The sequence below is a fragment of the Nilaparvata lugens genome, chromosome 13, assembly GCF_014356525.2.
Source record: "Nilaparvata lugens isolate BPH chromosome 13, ASM1435652v1, whole genome shotgun sequence".
Taxonomy (NCBI): domain Eukaryota; kingdom Metazoa; phylum Arthropoda; class Insecta; order Hemiptera; family Delphacidae; genus Nilaparvata; species Nilaparvata lugens.
In genome coordinates, this window is record NC_052516.1 from 21,016,492 (window position 1) to 21,035,553 (window position 19,062).

Sequence of the window (19,062 nt, forward strand, 5' to 3'; positions counted from 1 at the left end):
TATTGTGTAATAAAATAAATGGAAAAAATAGATTCTAAAAGCTAAAAGTGTGTTCAAGGACTTGAAACTAGACAATAACACTGAAGAAAAAGGTGTGTGTTAGGACTAATAAAAATATTCAAACTTAAAACTAAAAAAATATATTTTTTACATAAAAGCATGAAAATAATCATAACGGCCCATGAATTGAGAATAAAATTATGATGATCATGGAATAAAAAATAGTATAAGAGAAGTGGAGCTACGACAAATAGGGAAATATGTTGATGTAGAATTATCAATTCAGTTGATTATATGATAATATCAATTATTGATTGAATATTATTATTCATTCTGAGAAATATTAACATTTTGAAATTTCAGTCGTGTGAGAAAGTTTAGAATTCGAGGAAACCCCAATAATACTCTCTGGTTTTCAACAATTGACAAATATGAATTTATCAATAATATGAATAAAAAAAGTTGTTCAGGGTTCTTCAATAGTTGTTGGAGTAGGTAGAATACTAAATCTATATGATGAAACATATTTTAAAATGGCATGCACTGAGGAGAAATAGCTTGAAATAATAAATCTCAAGTTTAATAATATAAATGAAAGAATATTGGTATGCTAAATTAGGGTAAATGTTGGAGCGAAACAAAATTCACAGTGATATTCACTCAAACTGTCAGAATTTCTTATTAACTAACATGAATGCTTTCCATTCAACTAATGCTGACAGTTCTTAAGTGAATCTCACTATAGAATGAAATTAGATTGAGACAGTATCAATTACATTATGTGATTCGTTGTGTAAAACTGGTGCAAGTAAATGAAATATTGATAATTTTAGAATTATTTGCGTTGATTTAACAATTGATAATTGTTTTTGAAGTTTAGAAAGAACATAGAATGAAGAATTTAAATAGAAATTAAGCACTTATTGGATTTAGGCCTGAACTCACAGCGCGACTCGAATCATTATCAACAAATTATTACTAATTTCTAAACAAATATCACGAACTTTGAAACAAATTGTTGCATTTTTTAATGAGTAAACATGATGCTACTATCTAGAAACCATGCGAGAACAAAATGTTACATACTTTATATAACACATATATGGGGGTGATCATGATCTATATTATTATATTTCACAATTTCTTGCTTCTCGAATTATTTTAGGAATTAAGAATATTTTAAAAATTAGGAATATAATCCTACAAATTGTTTTCGTTTGAAACAAGAATAAACCTACAATACAGATTTAAAATTATGAATATTTAATACTGTACTTCTTTGGGAATGACACTGTTATAATATATTATAAATATTCTACGCTGTACACGGATGTTGATTGTACCGTATATTATGAAATTAATCATAAAATTGCCGCATTCGCATGCTAATTAGTTGGTTTTGAATACAATAAGTACATATTTCACAGCCCAATCATTCAAAATTTGTGGGAATGATTATAAAATTATAGAACGACATGTAAACAATTATTCTAAACAACCCAAAAATTGAAACCACTACGTTATTATTTATTATGATTTAGAATTAGAAGCCACACATGTGGCTTTCAATTTATTTAGCACCTTTAAATTAATGATTTTCAAACAATTTTTGATTACTGTACTTGTGTAACATTACAAACGAAACTACACATTTACAACGGGAATAATACTTATAAAACATTTGAAGTCTAGAAATATTAAACACTTTTCACACGTCAGATTAATTCAATACTGTAATACCATGTATTTATAATGGAGGTATAATGTTTAGTAAAATTAATTAGCTACACTGAAATAGTAAAAAAAACATCAAGTTACCATTTGCTAACAATAATGTACTTGTTACCTAGTTTATACGGTTAGATCGAGACTAACTAGTTTTTTTATTGCAAGATTGAAAAAATGTTTATTTACAAATCAGGGTAATTAAAGGAACAACAAGAAATAGTGTATATGGAAATTATAATATGCTCTGATGAATCAATAAATTTTTTCATTATTGATAGAACATTCATTTTAATTGAGTCCGTCCATGAGTTATAAATTGAAACTAATTTTGACAAAACAGACCTGAATTCATTAATCAAACAATTTGAAAGCCCATAGCCTAAGGAAAAACCTCTGTAAATTTTATAATATTGAGAATAGATTTTTTTGAATTCCTAATATTATAACATGTTTATTGTAGGGTTTTAAAAATGTCTGGATATACAAACTATAATGTTATAAATGTCAGTTGGTAATCAATAATTTTGAAATTCTAATTTCATGTTTCATCAGAGCTTATTATTATAATTTAACATTAATATATCTCGACATGAAAAATAAGAATTAGGGTATGATCAGATTGGATGCACATATGTGCAAGTGCACGCGGAACCATGCATGACCACGCGTGCAGATTAGAAACAAAATGTGGAAAAAGCCATAGGAGGACCACTCACACTGAACCACGCGTTCAATGCACTTGCTGGTGGCGTTCAGTAGTGACAGACAAGACACAACGTATATTTTGTTATATATTGTTTCTCTTGCACATAAGTGCATCCAAATGTGATCATACCCTAAAATATCCTGTTCACTCCAAGTTACTAAAAATATTTCGGCTGCAAATCATGCAAAATTTACTTACATTTATTGAATAGAATTTTTTATAGATTTAATTAAAAAAAAATAATGCGTTGAAATCAACATAAAAAGATTTCAATATATTTCCAGTAAGAATGCAGTAATTTTCAGATTAGATCTTTTCCAGAAAACGCAAGGATATTTTTTTAGTAACAAAATGAGTATTTTTGATTCATGAACCACCAATCAACACAATCATTCTATAACAAAAACACTAATAAATTTATCAATGTATGTACAGTACAGTGTGCATGTTATACATCAATTATTACTCTTTGACACATCCTTGCAACCGAAATTCAAACAGATTTGTTGAAAGACTGTACCATCCAATGAATTCACACAAACACTTACACTACGTATTATATTAAAAAGTTTATTATCGATATTGAATTTATTGTGAACTTGTTAATTTATTTTTTACATATTTGGGTTTATTTTAAGAGCATCATCTCCATGTTTAACTTATCATCATTCGATAATCTTCTATGAGAACGATGTATTTTTAACAAAGTCAATCGAATATGTAGTGAAAAATTACACTACTTATTCAAGCGAGTACCTTAGTAGAAATACACTTTTAGGTAAAAATAAGTGACTAACGAGATGGTAAGTCTATTGTATAATTTAAAAAAAATCATAAATCATACTACATCCATTACTATACGGATTGAATGTATTCCAACCTGATCAATGGATTTGGTTAGCTTTATTTTGATAATTATGATCTATTTAAATATTTTCTCAAACGAAACATCAATACAACAAAACTTGAGCAATGATATGATTATTATCAATATTGGTATAATTACTCATTGACACTTTTTTAATATAGAATGACTCATTATGACTTTTTTATTTGTTGACGTGGCGAACAGTTGACCGTGAATAGATGGGGAAGTGTATGTTTTTCTCTTTAGGGCTACTTTTGAATATAAATATAAATATAAATCTGAGTCAATCACTTGATAATGACATTATATAGCCGAGACATGTCGTGACTAAATAATTTTAAAAAGGGTACTCAAATTAATTTACATTTAGATTTCTATTTATATGGGGAAATGTATTTACTTCTCATTAGTATATCGGTTTGCCAAGATTGTAATACTGAACACATGTATATCTCTAACTCACTTTTTCACAGAAATGGAAAATATTATCAACTTTTCATGAATCTTCATCTTTTTTCGACTAGATTTTAGCCTTTTTTAGTCACAGATACAGTGACAAATGTAGAATTATTTAATTCTCTCGTATCCATCCATACCTTTCTTTCCTAGTTTCCAGGCTTCTTTAGTAGATAAGCATAACTTGATGGTTCTGAATTAATAAAACATCCCTACTATGATATAACATAAAAAATAGTATATTTCTCACCAATAGAAATACTTCCATCTCGTTAATTACTCATCATAGAAGATTCACAACAATTACTGGAGAACATCACACATTATTATAATAAATTATTAAACTTGTTTGCTTTATACCTTAATTAATTTAACGGTTTTATTCAATTAATAAGGCGGGGTTTGGTAAAAAGTTTGTTTTCAATATTTAATCTCATCAGTTACTTTAAACCAACGACTATTAAAAATCTGTTGTTTCAATAGAACGAACGAACAGTCTAGTTTATAAATATATAATGAATTCCTCCAAATCGACGACTCTTTCATAGCTGTTCTTATCTGGTGAGGATGAACAGTTTGTTCTAATATCGTAAAAACCTTTGAAGACTGTTTGATAACTGTAGTGGCGTTGCTGAGATCTACGGTATGTTTTCAACATGAATTGCTTCAAACTTTCGTCAACTTTTCGATAGATGTTCTAGTTTCTTGTTTCACTCAGATGTACCGTTCAGTAGGTTTCAACATTGATTGCCTCAACCAACAATACTATTATTTGATACAAATTGATTGTAGGTTTGATGATTATGTATGTAATCCATGACGTAATCCACATAAATTACTTCAAACTGTCGACTGTTTGTTGGATGTTGTTGCTTTGGTGGGTTTGATAAAACTCCACACAATATTTTCAATCTCAATTCCTTGAAACCGTCATTTGTTTGTTTAAGGCCCAGTTGCACAAAAGCCTGTTGAATTTTAACCGTGATTAAATGCACAAGAACCAATCAGAGAAGCCTTCTTTCCAAAAAAGCCTTCACTCATTAGTGACATTTAATCATGATTAAAATTCAACAGGCTTTTGTGCAACCGGGCCCTAGTGACCATAGTGAGATTCACTTTTTAATCAGTCAGCATTCCCTATAAATCTATCATTAATGAACCATATTCAAACAATGCTGACATTTCAAAGAGAATCTCACAGTAGCTGATGTTATTTCAGTGAAAAGTTACATTAACATTTCAATACGTTTTGTTCAAACCGACAACTGTCGATGCTGTTATTCTAGTGGAATGTGGCAGAAAAATTTAATTGCAACTTGTTCAAATCAATGATTGTTTAGAGTGGCAGTAACCAATTTCATTGGTTATGTTCAAACGGAAGACTGTCTATGCTGTTATTCAGTGAAAAGTGGCAGTCATTTTTGTTTTGTTGTTCAAACCGACGACTGTTTGGTCAGCTGTTGTTGTTGTGAGGCAGCGGCAGTAGACCGACTACCGTTGTCGGGTTTCGCTTCCCGCGCAGTTTGTTGCCGTCCGTTGTTGTCTTTATCCTGTCCGCAGGCGACAATGACGGACGGACTGGAGACGGACACGATGTGTCCATCGCGCACCTCCATGTCGACGCACACGCGGTGGCGGAACCGCTTCAGCTGACTGTTGCCGTGATGGCGGCGTTTCTTTGAGACGCGCGGAATTGTGTTTGGTGCGGTGGGCGGGTCTTGATTGTCTAACGAAGAAGACGATCCGTCACTGGGAGGATCCCTGGCTAGCGAGTAATACGAATAGCATTTGGACCTAGCGATGGACCTTGAGGTACCCGAACTACCACTCCCCCCTCCTCTACGATCTATCGCCTCCGACACGTCCCGTATCTCATGACTGACCGGAACGGGAGCTGAGTAATACGGGGTACACTTCATCCCCATTCTATGTTTCGATCTGTGTTCCATGAACTTCTTGATCCCTGTAACCCCCGTAGGACTCAACGGAACACTCCCCGATCTCTGCCCGATGAACTGGTGGGAAGGACTCTGTTGTAACCTGCGTTTCAAAGTGGTTCTAGTGGGGGATATCAACGCAGCAGCTTGGCCTTCATCAGAATCAGTGCAGGGTGAATCATAATCATCGAAACTCCTTTGGGGCAAACGTAGCCCACTTGGTTTGGTGTGGAACTTTTCAGTGGCATCGTCACTGCTTTTCCTGCTGGATATCATTTCAGTGGAAAGTGAGAGGCCAAAGTCGCCAGCCAAGGAGCTGTTGTCGTCTGATTTGACAGTGCAAGAGTAATACTGGCAGTGCTTGACAGTGGTGCCTGTGCCCGTGCCACTGCTACTGCTGAAGTCAGCGCACACCCCGACCGATGTGTCCTCACTGGCCGAGTTCCCGCCAAACCGACTCTTCGGACGCACTGCTGCCAACTTCACCGTCCCCTCCGACTCATCCGCCATACTTTGAGTTGTCGTTTCCTCTTGCAGAGTTTTATTCTCATCTGTTGAACTCTCCCCGTTATCAGGGTCCACTTCCTTGGAATCAACCACCACCACTTTGGTGGCTTCCTCAGGTTTGATTTCCATGTAGAAGGTTTCTACGTGACTGATGACAGGTGTGTCGAACGGTGAGTCAGAGTCGGGAGGAGAAGGCCACTCCTCCTCCTGGGTGAGGGGCAGGGGGCGACGCAGCAGTGACGTGCTTCTCCTGGGTTCAGGGGGGAGAGGGGGCAGATCAGGGAGAGCCCGATCTTCAAAAGGTATATCAGTAGCCGAAGGAGGATCAGATGACAAACTCGGCTGCCGATCACTTGAAAGCAGTGACTCATCATCAACTGACAACGACCTTGACGATGGTTTGGTTGAGATATCATCCTCAAAATCACTGCGCTCCTGTTCAGATGTTGTACTCCTTTCACTGATTCTAGACAGAGTACGTGAAAGCCCAAACATGCCGCCAGTGTACCCACTGATTATCATCTCGGCTCCAGTCATGGGGTAACCGAACCCAGTTGGAAAGTCATCGGGTCCATTGTTGGAATGACTTGAGCCTTCCTCTTCATCAGCATAGTGACCTGTGTCATCTGGTGGGAAAATGCCTTCCTCCAAACTAGAGCTACCAGAGCTTTCCAATGGAAACGGTTTCCAAGTTGACGACAATTCAGGTTTCACTGATTTTGATGAACTACTGGAAGGCTCTTCATCAAAACTTCTCTTCTCAGGAATAAATCTGACACCGGATGTTGAAGGCTCATCAAATGGTTCAATCACTTCCAGTTGCAGACTCTCTTTCAATGTTTCTCTCACCCTTTCTGTTGAAGAACTCAGGTTTAATTCAGACAACATTTTCTTCTTTTTCTGTTCCTCACCACCTTCATCACCCTTCACATCTGCTTTCCCCTCTTCAACTTTATCCCCCACTACTTGCTTATTATCTTCCTCAGTTTCTTCGCCATCAGTCGTTGTGACATTTTTCTCACTAGCATTGGGCATTTCTTCGGTTGATTCCCAGCACTCATCTTCAGTTGACATCACTTCAGCCGCTTTCACTTCCCCCACATCTTCATCTACTGTAGACCGTCTACTACAAGACTCAATCACCTTGATAACTTCCTCCGTTGTTTTAATCACTGTTTCAATAACCTTGATATTGATGTCCTTCAATTTGTCATCACTTTCTTCATCAGGCTTTTCTGGTTCAGTGATGAATGTTTCATCATCATAATCATTACTTGTGAAATCAATATTGATGTCATCAACGTCTAGTGTTGGTATACCGGGGGCATCTGTCTCTTCCGAGGTCCATATGTCAACTGAGTAGCTTTTAGTGTTTTTGAAGGAGTCTAAGCGTTCCTTCCTGGTGCTGGGTCTCCTCTCAGCACAGGGTGAAGGCTCCCCGGCGGGCACCCTGCATGGGGAGTGGGGGGGATCATTGGGGGACAAACATGGCGATCTAGGTGGAAGATCTTTGGGTGACAAGCATGGAGATTTAGTGTCAGTATTGGGCGACAAACAAGGTGACAACCCTTCCTTCAGTTCATTGTTATCCAAAACGAGATTGTCCACTTTTGTACCCTTTTTGTTAGTGAATGTATTGTCTTTGACCCTATCTACAACCTCATCAAGTTTCTCCAGAGTGACAGAAATGTCGTCTCTACTTCCCTTCATAACTCCCCCTGAAGCATTATCATCAGCACTACTCAACTCTTCAGGTAACTCCACTGAGCTCCCACTTGAATTACCAATAGCTGTCAAGTCCTCCATCGGTCTATGGATGTTCTCAACCACTTTCGGCTTATCTTTGCTACTTTTCTCTTCAACTTTCTCAGCGCTTTTCTCAACAACAACCATCTCCACACTTTCAACAATCTCTTCCAGTTGTTCCTCCTCGATTTGGTTCTCCTCTCGTCTGAGTGAATCCTTCAGCAACTGTTTGCCATGTCTTTGAGTCTTCTCCTCGAATTCATCCTCATCGTTCTCCAGAGTGTCATCTTTGCTGGAGAAGGATGTGACAGGAGGCAATCTGTGCAGAGACACCACAGGAGCATCCAGCGATTTGGCGCGCCTTGAAGAGGAGGGGGACACCACTGAGGCTTGTCGGTAGTTGGGGGCAAAAGTTGAGCCCTCTGACAAACCCAACCTTGCAAACAATATTGGAGATCTCTCACGTTTGTGAGAGATGGGTGCTGGCAGCTCTCCAAACTTCTTCCAAGTTGTCTCAGGAGATACAACCGGTTTTTTAGTGGGTGTTGTCACGGGGGTTTTCTTTGTAGTATCGTCTTCATTTTTCTTGAGAGGTATCTCTTTCAACATTTCCTTCCTCTTCTGTAGCTCTGTGGGTTCTTCAATAATAACGACTTCATTATCCTCCTTCTCTATACTTACAACAACGGTTTTAGTGTTACTTTTCCGTTTGTCTGGGATCCCTATAGCTGTACTCTCATCCTCAATCGAAGTCACAGATTCCGATTTCGGTTTCTCCAGATTATCATCACTTAGAACCTTATCATAGCCTTCCAAACTGTCCTCCTTCTTCAGCATTCTCTCAGCATGTTTGGCATCTCTCTCAGTTTTCGACGATTTCTGTTTCTCCCTGCTATCCTCTTTGCTCAATTTATTCCTATCCAACTTACCGCTTTTCTTCTTAGAATCTTTGAACTCCTGTTTCAAATCTTTACTTTGTTTATCCGACCTTTTGCTCTCTTTACTGCCACCGCTTTTAGGCAAATCTAAGCTGCTACCTCTCCTTACATCCTTGCTCTCTTTGTCAGTAGAGTCCTTACTTCCAGACGAGGCACGTTTTTGGAACGCCTTCTTTCGGTTTCCCCTGTATTCAACTATGATCACATCCGGGTCTGAACTGTCCAGAGAGGAGCTCTTGATATCACGACGCCTGGTCTCCTTCCTGTCACTGCCACACGAGCATACATCTTGAGAGCTGTCACTATCAATCTTGATCACCTGCACTTCTCTCTTATCGAACGAGCTGTCTCTCCTCATGCCTCCATCGGCACTATGCACATGTCTCACTTTACTCAGAGTTCCTTTTCTAGATCTAGTATTCTCCTCACTTTTGCCCTTCACGAAATGCTCCTTCTTTCCGCTAGACTTGCTCGACTTATACCGATCATCATCCACTTTCAACGTATCCATTTCAACATTCTCAAACGAACTCTGTCTACTGTCCACCTTCTCTTTGATGATCTTTCTCTCCACAGCATCCCCCTTGCCTTCAAACTCAATGCCCACAATATTGTCGATGTTGTCGATATTCCTGGACAACACCTCCTGTAGATCATCAACACTCTCCGTACCCAACGACAGAGACAACCCGGAGTCTTGAGAATTCAAATCCGGTTTGGTTTTGGTTTTCGACAACCGATCTGTGCTATCAATTGTGACCTTCTTGGGGGATTTAGCTTTCCTGATGACGTCAGGTGATTTTTCAGGTGACTTCCTCACGTAGATCGGACTCAACTTGGGGGAGATGTGTTGGGGCGATCTAGCAACTGACTCATGATGTGGTCGCTCACTGGCGTACATATCCAAATGGTGTCGTTTGTGTAGAGTGTATGGTATGTCTATCACACTCTTACTAGTGCATGGTGCATTTTTGTTGTATTCCTCAGCTCCCCCGGAATCCACACTACTCTCAGTAGGGGTCAAGTCTATGGATTTCTGGTGTAGTAGCCTTCGGTGTTGTTTGGCCACCTTCCAGAAATCACTGACATACGGATCGCTTTTAGTGCGCTCTACCGGGAAATGTTGTAAAGTAGACGCCGCCTCACTATCAAACCCAATCACCATGCCCGGTTTACACTTGGCGTCGAATTCGTGAAACTCGACCGCTCGTTTGTTAGCGATCTCCTGTTTGCATTTCTCGTTGAACTCGTTGAAGTCCATGCCTGCATAACGGGGCTCCACATAGCCCAACCGTTTCTCCACGTCAGAGTTGTCCTTGCTGTCGAAATCGTCATCCATGACGAACATTTCGTCGTCAGGCAGTTGTTCGCCGGCTGAGTCGATGCTGAGGGAATGTGATTCACCTCCATATAGCTCACAATGTTCTCGTTCGAGGAGTTCGTAGGAGTCGTGACTGAGATCATCATGACTGAGCACCATCTCCTCATGGGAGGACCCGGTGTCAATGATCAACACACTCCCCCCCGCTTCTAGGTTGGGCACACAGTCATCTCCCCCACCACTTTCCGTGGATAGACTAGAGGTGGTACCCGGGTAGCTGCTAGAGTACACCTTGGTTTCGGGTGCGTCGACGTGGGAGCGGTCCAGGGAGGGTGTTTTGCTGCCGGACACACTGTAGCAGGAGCGACGGGTGTCGTCGTAGCGGGTGATCGGCTTGTCGAGGAGGGGTTGAGGGATGTCGAGAGGGTGGGGGGTTTCCCCTCGATCCAGCTCCTTGCAGCTGGCACTGCGCTGCCAACGGTAGGCAGATGAGGCGTCGGTGATGGGGTGTTCAGGCGGCGGTTTGTCGTCACTCTCCTCGCCGTAATCGATGTTGTTGATGATGTCGGTCTGACTTGAGCGGGTGCGAGCCACGGGCGACATCTCACGTCGACTTCTCGAAGATCGACGCGACGAACTGATCGACTCCAGCTCCTCGCCGCAATGTCGACAGTAGGACTGTCGATCGTCAGAGTCGTCATAGTCGAAGAACAGCTGCTGTTGGGAGGAGGAGGTGGAGGAGGGTTTGCGGTGGTGCTGGTAAATGGGGGTGGTATTAATCTGACCTTGTGTTACAGTAATTGTAGCGTGACTGTGTGACGGTGTAGTGCTGATGTCGTCTGCTGTCGCCGTGACTATCGCAGCTAGACTCGTCCGAGTGGCACGGCGAACAGTCGGGCTCGGAGAAGCCCCCGCCGCCGCCCCCCGGCCCCCCCGCAGTCCCCCCGCCCCCGTCGTCCCCGCCAGACTCATCGATCCGCAGGACAGAGACACTGCAAGCACACACCACGCTCTCACTCGCACACACACAAACTTGTCACATTCAAAGTGGTAGTGAATAATACTCAATTATTGAAATTGTGAATTTGCATTGTAACATTGAGAGTGAGACCTCAACATATTGAGTGATACAGAATGATATCCAAGTGACATTAATGTGAATTTGATATCTCACTCGCACACTATTGTAACATTGCACGAGATTAATAGAAAGTGAGATCTCAATAGCACACACTTGACAGTGATATTGCATATCACAGTAATATTGTGAGTGATATTGCATATAACAGTGATATTGCATATCACAGTAATATTGTGAGTGATATTGCATATAACAGTGATATTGCATAATATTCGTGTTGAAATGCTGTAAAATTGGAAGTGAGACCTCACTCACACACTATTGTGGAATTGGCTTTAGAATTACATAAAATTGACAGTAAGATTGCATAAAATTGCAAAAAATTATGTTGAGACCACACTTGACTAACACAATTAATGTGAACATAACTAAACAACATAAAAGTGAGACAAAACTATGCAAATTGAGTGATGCAACGATGTCACATGAATTGTTGAAATGATTGTAATTTAATCAAACTAGTGTATTGTTATAAAATTGCTGATTGTTGTAATGTACCAAACGTAATGTAATGCCATAAAGTTGAATATTAATGGAGCACACACTTGAAGTTGAATGCAGCATTAGATTTGAAGACTAATGAGCGATATAATGAGTGTTTTCTACTAACCGGACATCACAGAATTAAGATTTTGAAGATACTGATAAAAGATAGGTCCAAGCTTCAAAGGCTTGGTTCAGAAGCCTCATGTGATGAAAATATATAATAAATGAATGCACATAAGTATTGCATAGAATTGATCAGTAAATTAAAGCATGTTGAGAGTATTGCAAGTGTAATAAAGATTGATTTCAGTGGATTCAAAGATGGAATCAATTTTATTGAGTCTATTCGTATGACGAAACATCTGCCTTGGCAGTCACTCTGTGTCTCTTGTGTTTTCATTTCAATAAATATATTTATTACTTATTTGGCATGAAGTAATTTGATACTTAATTCAAGTTCATTGTATGTTGTGGTTACAATAATATTTTCTGACAAGTTTAAAAACACAAATACTCAACAAGCTCAGTTATACAAGTGTGCATTGAAAGCTTCAAAGTGCTGATACATTTTATAAGATTGGAGAATCAATACTAATATAACAAAATAACAAGATTATAGATACAAAAATTGAACGTAAATAGTATGATATCCACATAATGGTCTAAAGAAAATCATAGAAGTATAACTATAACTAAAATAATAATAGAAAAATATAATAAAGTTGATGAAGTTTCTATACAAAACAATACTATTAAGTATTTTAAAACAACATGAATCTAAATTTTTACAAGAAAAGATAATAATGTGCAGGTAACCATAAATATACAATAAATCAAGAACCCAAATGTCTTAAAATAGAATAAATTATGGAAAATGGATTACAAATAATAATAATAATAATAACAGAAAGATGGAAGTAACAGGAGATTTTTGTGTAATTGATAATAATAATAATGTAAAAAAGATTTTCAAGGAACATCAATCGAGCATTAGGTAGATGTGAAAATATGATTCTAAGATTTCTGAATGAGTATTAGAAAAATCATGGAATTAGAGGATCAAATTTGGAATAATACTGTAACAATATGGAAGTTCAAGAAATTTGAAAATTTATACTTATTCACATACCAAATCTTGATGAGCTTTTCAGGTTATAGGAACAGAAAATAGTTTGAATTAACATAAATCCAAATAAATTATAGAAATAAGAGGACAAACACAACGTTTTGACACAAAAATACATCAACATTAGAATCATAAACTTAAAAATTAACTGAGTAAAACAATAACATAAACAAAATATTGAACATAAATACTTATGTAGTTGATAGAAGAACAAAACAAACCTATATGTAAACACTTTATTATGAACTAATAATACCTTAGATTCCATCAAGGAACACAACTGTCTGTTATATCTTTATACATAGAATCAGTTGTCTCCAGTTACCATATACGCCTATACATAATATTATGAATAATTAAATGAACCAATAATTGACAAACAAAAATAACTGAGTAGAAATCTATCAGCGGCATTGGAAAAAAATGAAAATTAAACAACAATAACAAAAATTAGATAGTGTAACTGATAGAATAATAGATCAACTCTAAAGAACTAATTGAAATAATTGCTAGGCATTAAAATAATACAAACTAACAAAGCTAAATCATACTGCTAAAAACTGAAATAAATAAAATTGAATAAATAGTAAAACTGTGAAACAAAGCTGCGGCACTATTTTATACAAGAAGGTGGTAATTGCACAAAAATTTTAAATTTGTGTTTTACAACTGTATACTTCATTGAGTTTAGGTTAAAGGCGCAAATATACACACACGTACTTCACATACACACACACACACTATCTGGTATAAATTAGTGGCTCTCACATACGCACACATACACATACACTCGTTTTACATTAGCGGTGTAGTTAGTTGGTGTGTGTATATGTGTTTCCAACAGACCTAGAAGGATAACAATATTGTCGTTGTTTAGTCTAGGTAATGTATTTATATATGAAACAAGCAGTGGGAAGTGTAGTTACGTAATAGCATGCGAGAAAATGTTGGAAAAACTCACCGGCAGAGCTGTCTCCCAGGGGTAATAGAGGGTGCGCCGAAAGACTGCCTCCTACATTCATGCCGACAGATGAGTGGACAGAACTGGAGTGCCGGAACGACTGAGACCTGAACAAGGAGAGAGAGCAAGAAAGAGAGGAGAAAGAGTGTGTGTGAGAGAGAGAGAGAAAGAGGGATGGGTGGAGAGAAGTGAGACTCCGCCTACCATCGCCTCAACTAAAATTATTAAATTATAATCTACAAAGGAATAATCATAATGTAGATCAACATTTTGATCTTCAGTAGAATTACATCTAAGTAATAATTTGATCTAAATTGAAATATTCAATAGAAGTTTTCAATTTTACAACACGGATATTTTGCACACGTCTCATATAGTTTTATTCTGAGTATAGACCTTGATATCTAAATTGAGATATTAATAATAATAATACTCAATAAAAGATTTCAATTTCACAACACGGATATTTTGCACAAGTCTCGTCTAGTTTTATTAAGAGTATAGACCTTGTTTGGAGTGGATGAATTCTATTGAGATTTGCTTCATGATATCGGATTCACATCTTTCAAGATTATGAGTTCAGTATTCAAGCTAATTATAGTTCAAGAAATGTGAATTAAATCCAAGTGCTTTCAGCATATAATATTAACAACAACAAAGTTTAGATTATTTTGTTGTTTCGTTGAATACACTGAATAAATCAAGTTATGACTTACATAACTGACCAAATATCGGCGTTGTCAAATTGCGACTTTTACAAGCAACCTAAAACGACCTAATCTATCCAAATTTGAAATTGTTTGTTTTATTCTAATTTATATTTTCAGATTGTGATTTGGTGTAGAAATTGAAATGGACATAACCTATGTATATTAGTTGGACAATTTGAAACTAAATTAGGAAATTGAAAAAGTTTTGGGCAATAGCCAGTTTTTTTCTTTTCCAATCGTTGTATAGTACATCAAAATTTTAATTTTATGTAAAATTATCCAAGAAGATTTAAATTATGATCTGCACTAAAATGGCCTATTAGTGCCGGTTGCACAAAAGCCTGTTGAATTTTAACCGTGATTAATTCCAGGAGAACCAATCAGAGCAGCCGTCTTATCAAAACGACCTTCTCTGATTGGTTCTCCTGGAATTAATCACGGTTAGAATTTAACCGGCGTTTGTGCAACCGGGCTTCAAATTATACAGTAGCACCGCTATCATCCGTTACCTAAAAAGGGTCAAGGGGATGGTTGAAGCACAAGAAAAGTCGGATAATGTGGAGAGAATGAATTGAGTATGAATAATTGATGTTTAACCCAATACATGTTTCAATATGAATGATTATGGATTCTAACGAATAATTAGTTTCAATGATTCTCATATCTATATAGAAAGACTTAGGCTAGGCGCACACCAGTTAGTCAAGACAAGACAAGACATGATCAGACACGTTTAGTCACAATACTTCACATAGCTGCTTATGAAGACATGTCTAATTGTTATGACTAATCAGTGTGAGTTGCATCATAAGCAACAATCTGAAGTATTGTGACTAAACGTGTCTGATCATGTCTTGCCTTGTCTTGACTAACTGGTGTGCGCCTAGTCTTAGAATTCCAGACGAACAGTTAGCAAAATTTTACAAGCAGTTTTATAGAATGTGCAATGAAACGATACAGATTATTTGTTATCCAAATATAAATTAGATTAATCCATTTAATAAAATTTTACAAGTTTAATAGAACGCAAAAGTTTGTTGTTTGTTCAGTCCCATGACTCGACCTTTAGAATTTAGAGATCTCCCTTCTACCCCCATCTGGGGCGGTCTAATTGCAATGACTAATTTGTGTGAGTTGCGTCACAAGCAGCTATGTGAAGTATTGTGACTGAACGTGTCTGATCATGTCTTGTCTTGATTAACTGGTATGCGCCTAGCCTTATGCAAAACCTTTGCAAAGACTTCTTACATTCACTGTAAATGTAATATTGACCAAATTCCAAGCTGATTTCCAAGAGATATGCCTCTTAAAAATGACTATAGAGATCGGTTCAAGTTATCCTCAATGTATTTGTTAAAATAAAAAAAATCATGTATATAACAATGTTATTTAAGTTCAATGTTATATGTTCAGGTTCCATGAATGAATTCTCCCTCCCTCGCCAATTCTGTTGAAAAATTAAACCAAATGCACCTCTATATTCGACAATATTTTCATTATTTCTAACTCGCTTTATATGTCATAATCCTCTTCATATGTCATATAAAGCGAGTTAGAAATAATGAAAATATTGTCGGATATAGAGGTGCATTTGGTTTAATTTTTTAACAGAATTGATGAGGGAGGGAGAATTCATTCATGGAATATGATGAACTCAACTGTTCAAAGAAGAGGAGGACATTAGGAAACACTTTTTATCTACAGTTGTTTGAATAATACAGGTTTTGACCTTGTATGACTCTCTAACAGAGTATTTCTGGATATATATTTCATGTTTTTATATTAATGTGCTCTATAAAGAGATAACCGGTTCTTTTTGCCTAGAAATGTGTCGTTTCTGCTTAGAAATGAATTTACGTTCCTCTTGGCAAAAACAGAAACCGTGAAAAGCTCTGGTTGTTATGTGAATGTTGGCAGAATACCACAAGTATGCCATTATGCGAATAGTTCTATAATAAACAATGGTTATCGGTTTATAATACCCAACTCAGTAAAACATTTTTTTTTTTGGAAATCACGGCTTGACTGACTGACACATTAGAAACAATTATATTTTTATTTATATTTATATTAAGGAACAATTCTGCACAAGAGTTTAATTCACAGAAAGAGCTTTTCAAGAGCGAGAATGTGAAGACTAATTCAATCCATATAGCTCTTTACTTGCTATTCTTAATTCAACTCCTCCATGATTATAAAACTTGTTTTAAGAGGATGAAAAATGTGAATCCTTAACGTAAAGTTAGCAAACCCATAAAATAATTTAAAATAAATTAAAAAACTTGAGAATTAAAGAAATTTTAATACTTCTGACCCAAAAGTGAACAAATTAATGGGTCTTGGTGATAAAATGTTTAGTTTCAAGTTTTAATTGGGTCAGTTGAACATAGAAGTTACATATAGCCATTATTAGATATATTATTATATATATACTGATTAGGATTTGACACGAGTATATTTTCTTTATGTCTATTGAAAATAAATTTGCTAGAGTATATTATAGTTTAGCTAGAGAAACTTCAATTACAATTTAAATACTATTCATCCGGTGGGTTAAATAATACAAAAAAAAAACAGCTACAACTTATTCCATGAATTAAATCCATACTTATTTATCTGAATAATATGAATTGAGAAATAAAAGTATACACAATATACGTTTAATCAGAAATAGCACATTACTTCATGTAACTATTAACTTATTAATAATAAAGTAATTTGAAAAAAGAACTGGTTTCGTTTGAATTCAATATTTTTCAATTTTATGATAATTTACCAACGACATAATAGAGATTATACTACGTGCCTCTTCATATCATATTGCATAGATTCATTCATTTGTTAGATTGTTGAATAATAAACTAGATTGAACGTTTATTTCAATAATAACTTTAAATAAGTTCTCAAATATGAAAATTTTCTTCTCATATAATGTTAAAATGTCATAAAACGATCACAGAAGAAGTCACAACAGATTTACCTCTTAGGCTCAACTCACACTATTACGCGACTAAGGTCGAGAAGAGACTCGACTCTAGTCGAGAGCATGTGGTTCCAAATGGTGACACTCAGACCAGTCGATTCTAGTCTCCGCGACGTCACTATTTGAAAACACATGCTATCGACTAGAGTCGAGTCTCTTCTCGACCTGAGTCGCGTAAGTGTGAGTTGAGCCTTACAAGCACATCATAACAAACACTAAAGAAGAGTATTGTAACAATAATATATAGAGAGAACTACGTAGGATACGTAATGATTGCCATCACATTCAAGGAGTATGGATAATAATAACAACAATACACGCACACACATACGCATGCATTTCAAGCGTACAGAAAGTATGCAGGCAATAGATATATGTTACAATACAAGAAATAGTTAAACCTAATAATTGCACACCAACACACATAGACATCAGTAACAGGTCCGGTACTGTACTGTATTTGTTCAGTAGAAAAGTGAAGAACAGAAAGTTTTTTGATCTGGCAAGTTCAATTGATAAAAAATAATTTGATATTAAATTTTTTATTACAAATCATCTTGGAAACTATCTTTATTCTATAATTTGTAATAAATAAATAATCTCAATCTTCATAGAATCCCATATTATATTATTACTCTTAATAGGTTAAATACAATTTTGTTCAAACTATCAAACTTAAAGTCTTTGAACAAAATCTAAATCTCATAGAATGTAGATAATTGAGGAATATGTTTATTGTGATTTCAGGTTTGGGCTCTGATTCCGAATAAGGTATCAAAATCACAATATTCGACATGGAACTCCGTTTTTACATGCAAAACTATACTTGATTTGTTCAATTAGTATTAAACAAAATTCTAGATAAAATACTGTCATAATAATTAATTAATTCTTATATATTCTGCACTCAAAATTGGACAAAACTTATAATTGATAAACATAACCTATTTTTGGACAGTTTCTATACAAATTTGGGAAAGGAACAGTTTTGGGCTTCAAGCCTGTTGTTCCTTTCCCAATCATTCATAATGAGTTGAGAATGATGTTGTATCTATCAATGTATCATAAATTTTTCCATGAGTACATTAACTTTTGAAAAAAAAAAATCGATTTCTCATTTATTTTTAACTGTTTAATTTGTCTCCAATGTATTGTGAAAATTCTCTACTACATACTTGAACCCAATATGATAACTTCTTTCTTTATATATATCCGAACTCTATTAGCTTTTCATAAAGTTTCGACTTTAGGTTCAATTGAACTTGCCAATAAAGTAACATTTACATAACAGGACCAGGCTGAAGAGAGATAGATAGAGACAGAAGGGATTACTTGAATAGATTAGGTCAACAATAGCAAGCGAAGCAAAGTAGATAGATACATTTCCAACAAGGAATACACATAGATCCAACACTCAACATTAAACATTGGGATTAATAGTGCCGCTG

At 36.2% G+C, this 19,062-nt stretch overlaps 2 protein-coding genes across 2 annotated transcripts in view; both read right to left on the minus strand.

The window, feature by feature from the left end:
* The window catches only part of LOC111053467 (FERM, ARHGEF and pleckstrin domain-containing protein 2), a 49,361-nt gene extending 38,167 nt beyond the window's left edge, over positions 1-11,194 (minus strand). The window contains exon 1 of the mRNA XM_039440065.1: positions 10,993-11,194. Within this exon, the coding sequence (XP_039295999.1) occupies positions 10,993-11,179 (187 nt within the window). The 5' untranslated portion in view covers positions 11,180-11,194. The remainder of the gene's footprint in view (positions 1-10,992) is intronic.
* On the minus strand, positions 3,848-10,986 carry LOC111053471. Its single transcript, XM_039440063.1, has one exon. It carries the CDS (start codon positions 10,808-10,810, stop codon positions 5,192-5,194), a length of 5,619 nt encoding a protein of 1,872 aa, XP_039295997.1. The 5' UTR covers positions 10,811-10,986; the 3' UTR covers positions 3,848-5,191.
* Positions 11,195-19,062: the final 7,868 nt, after the last annotated feature.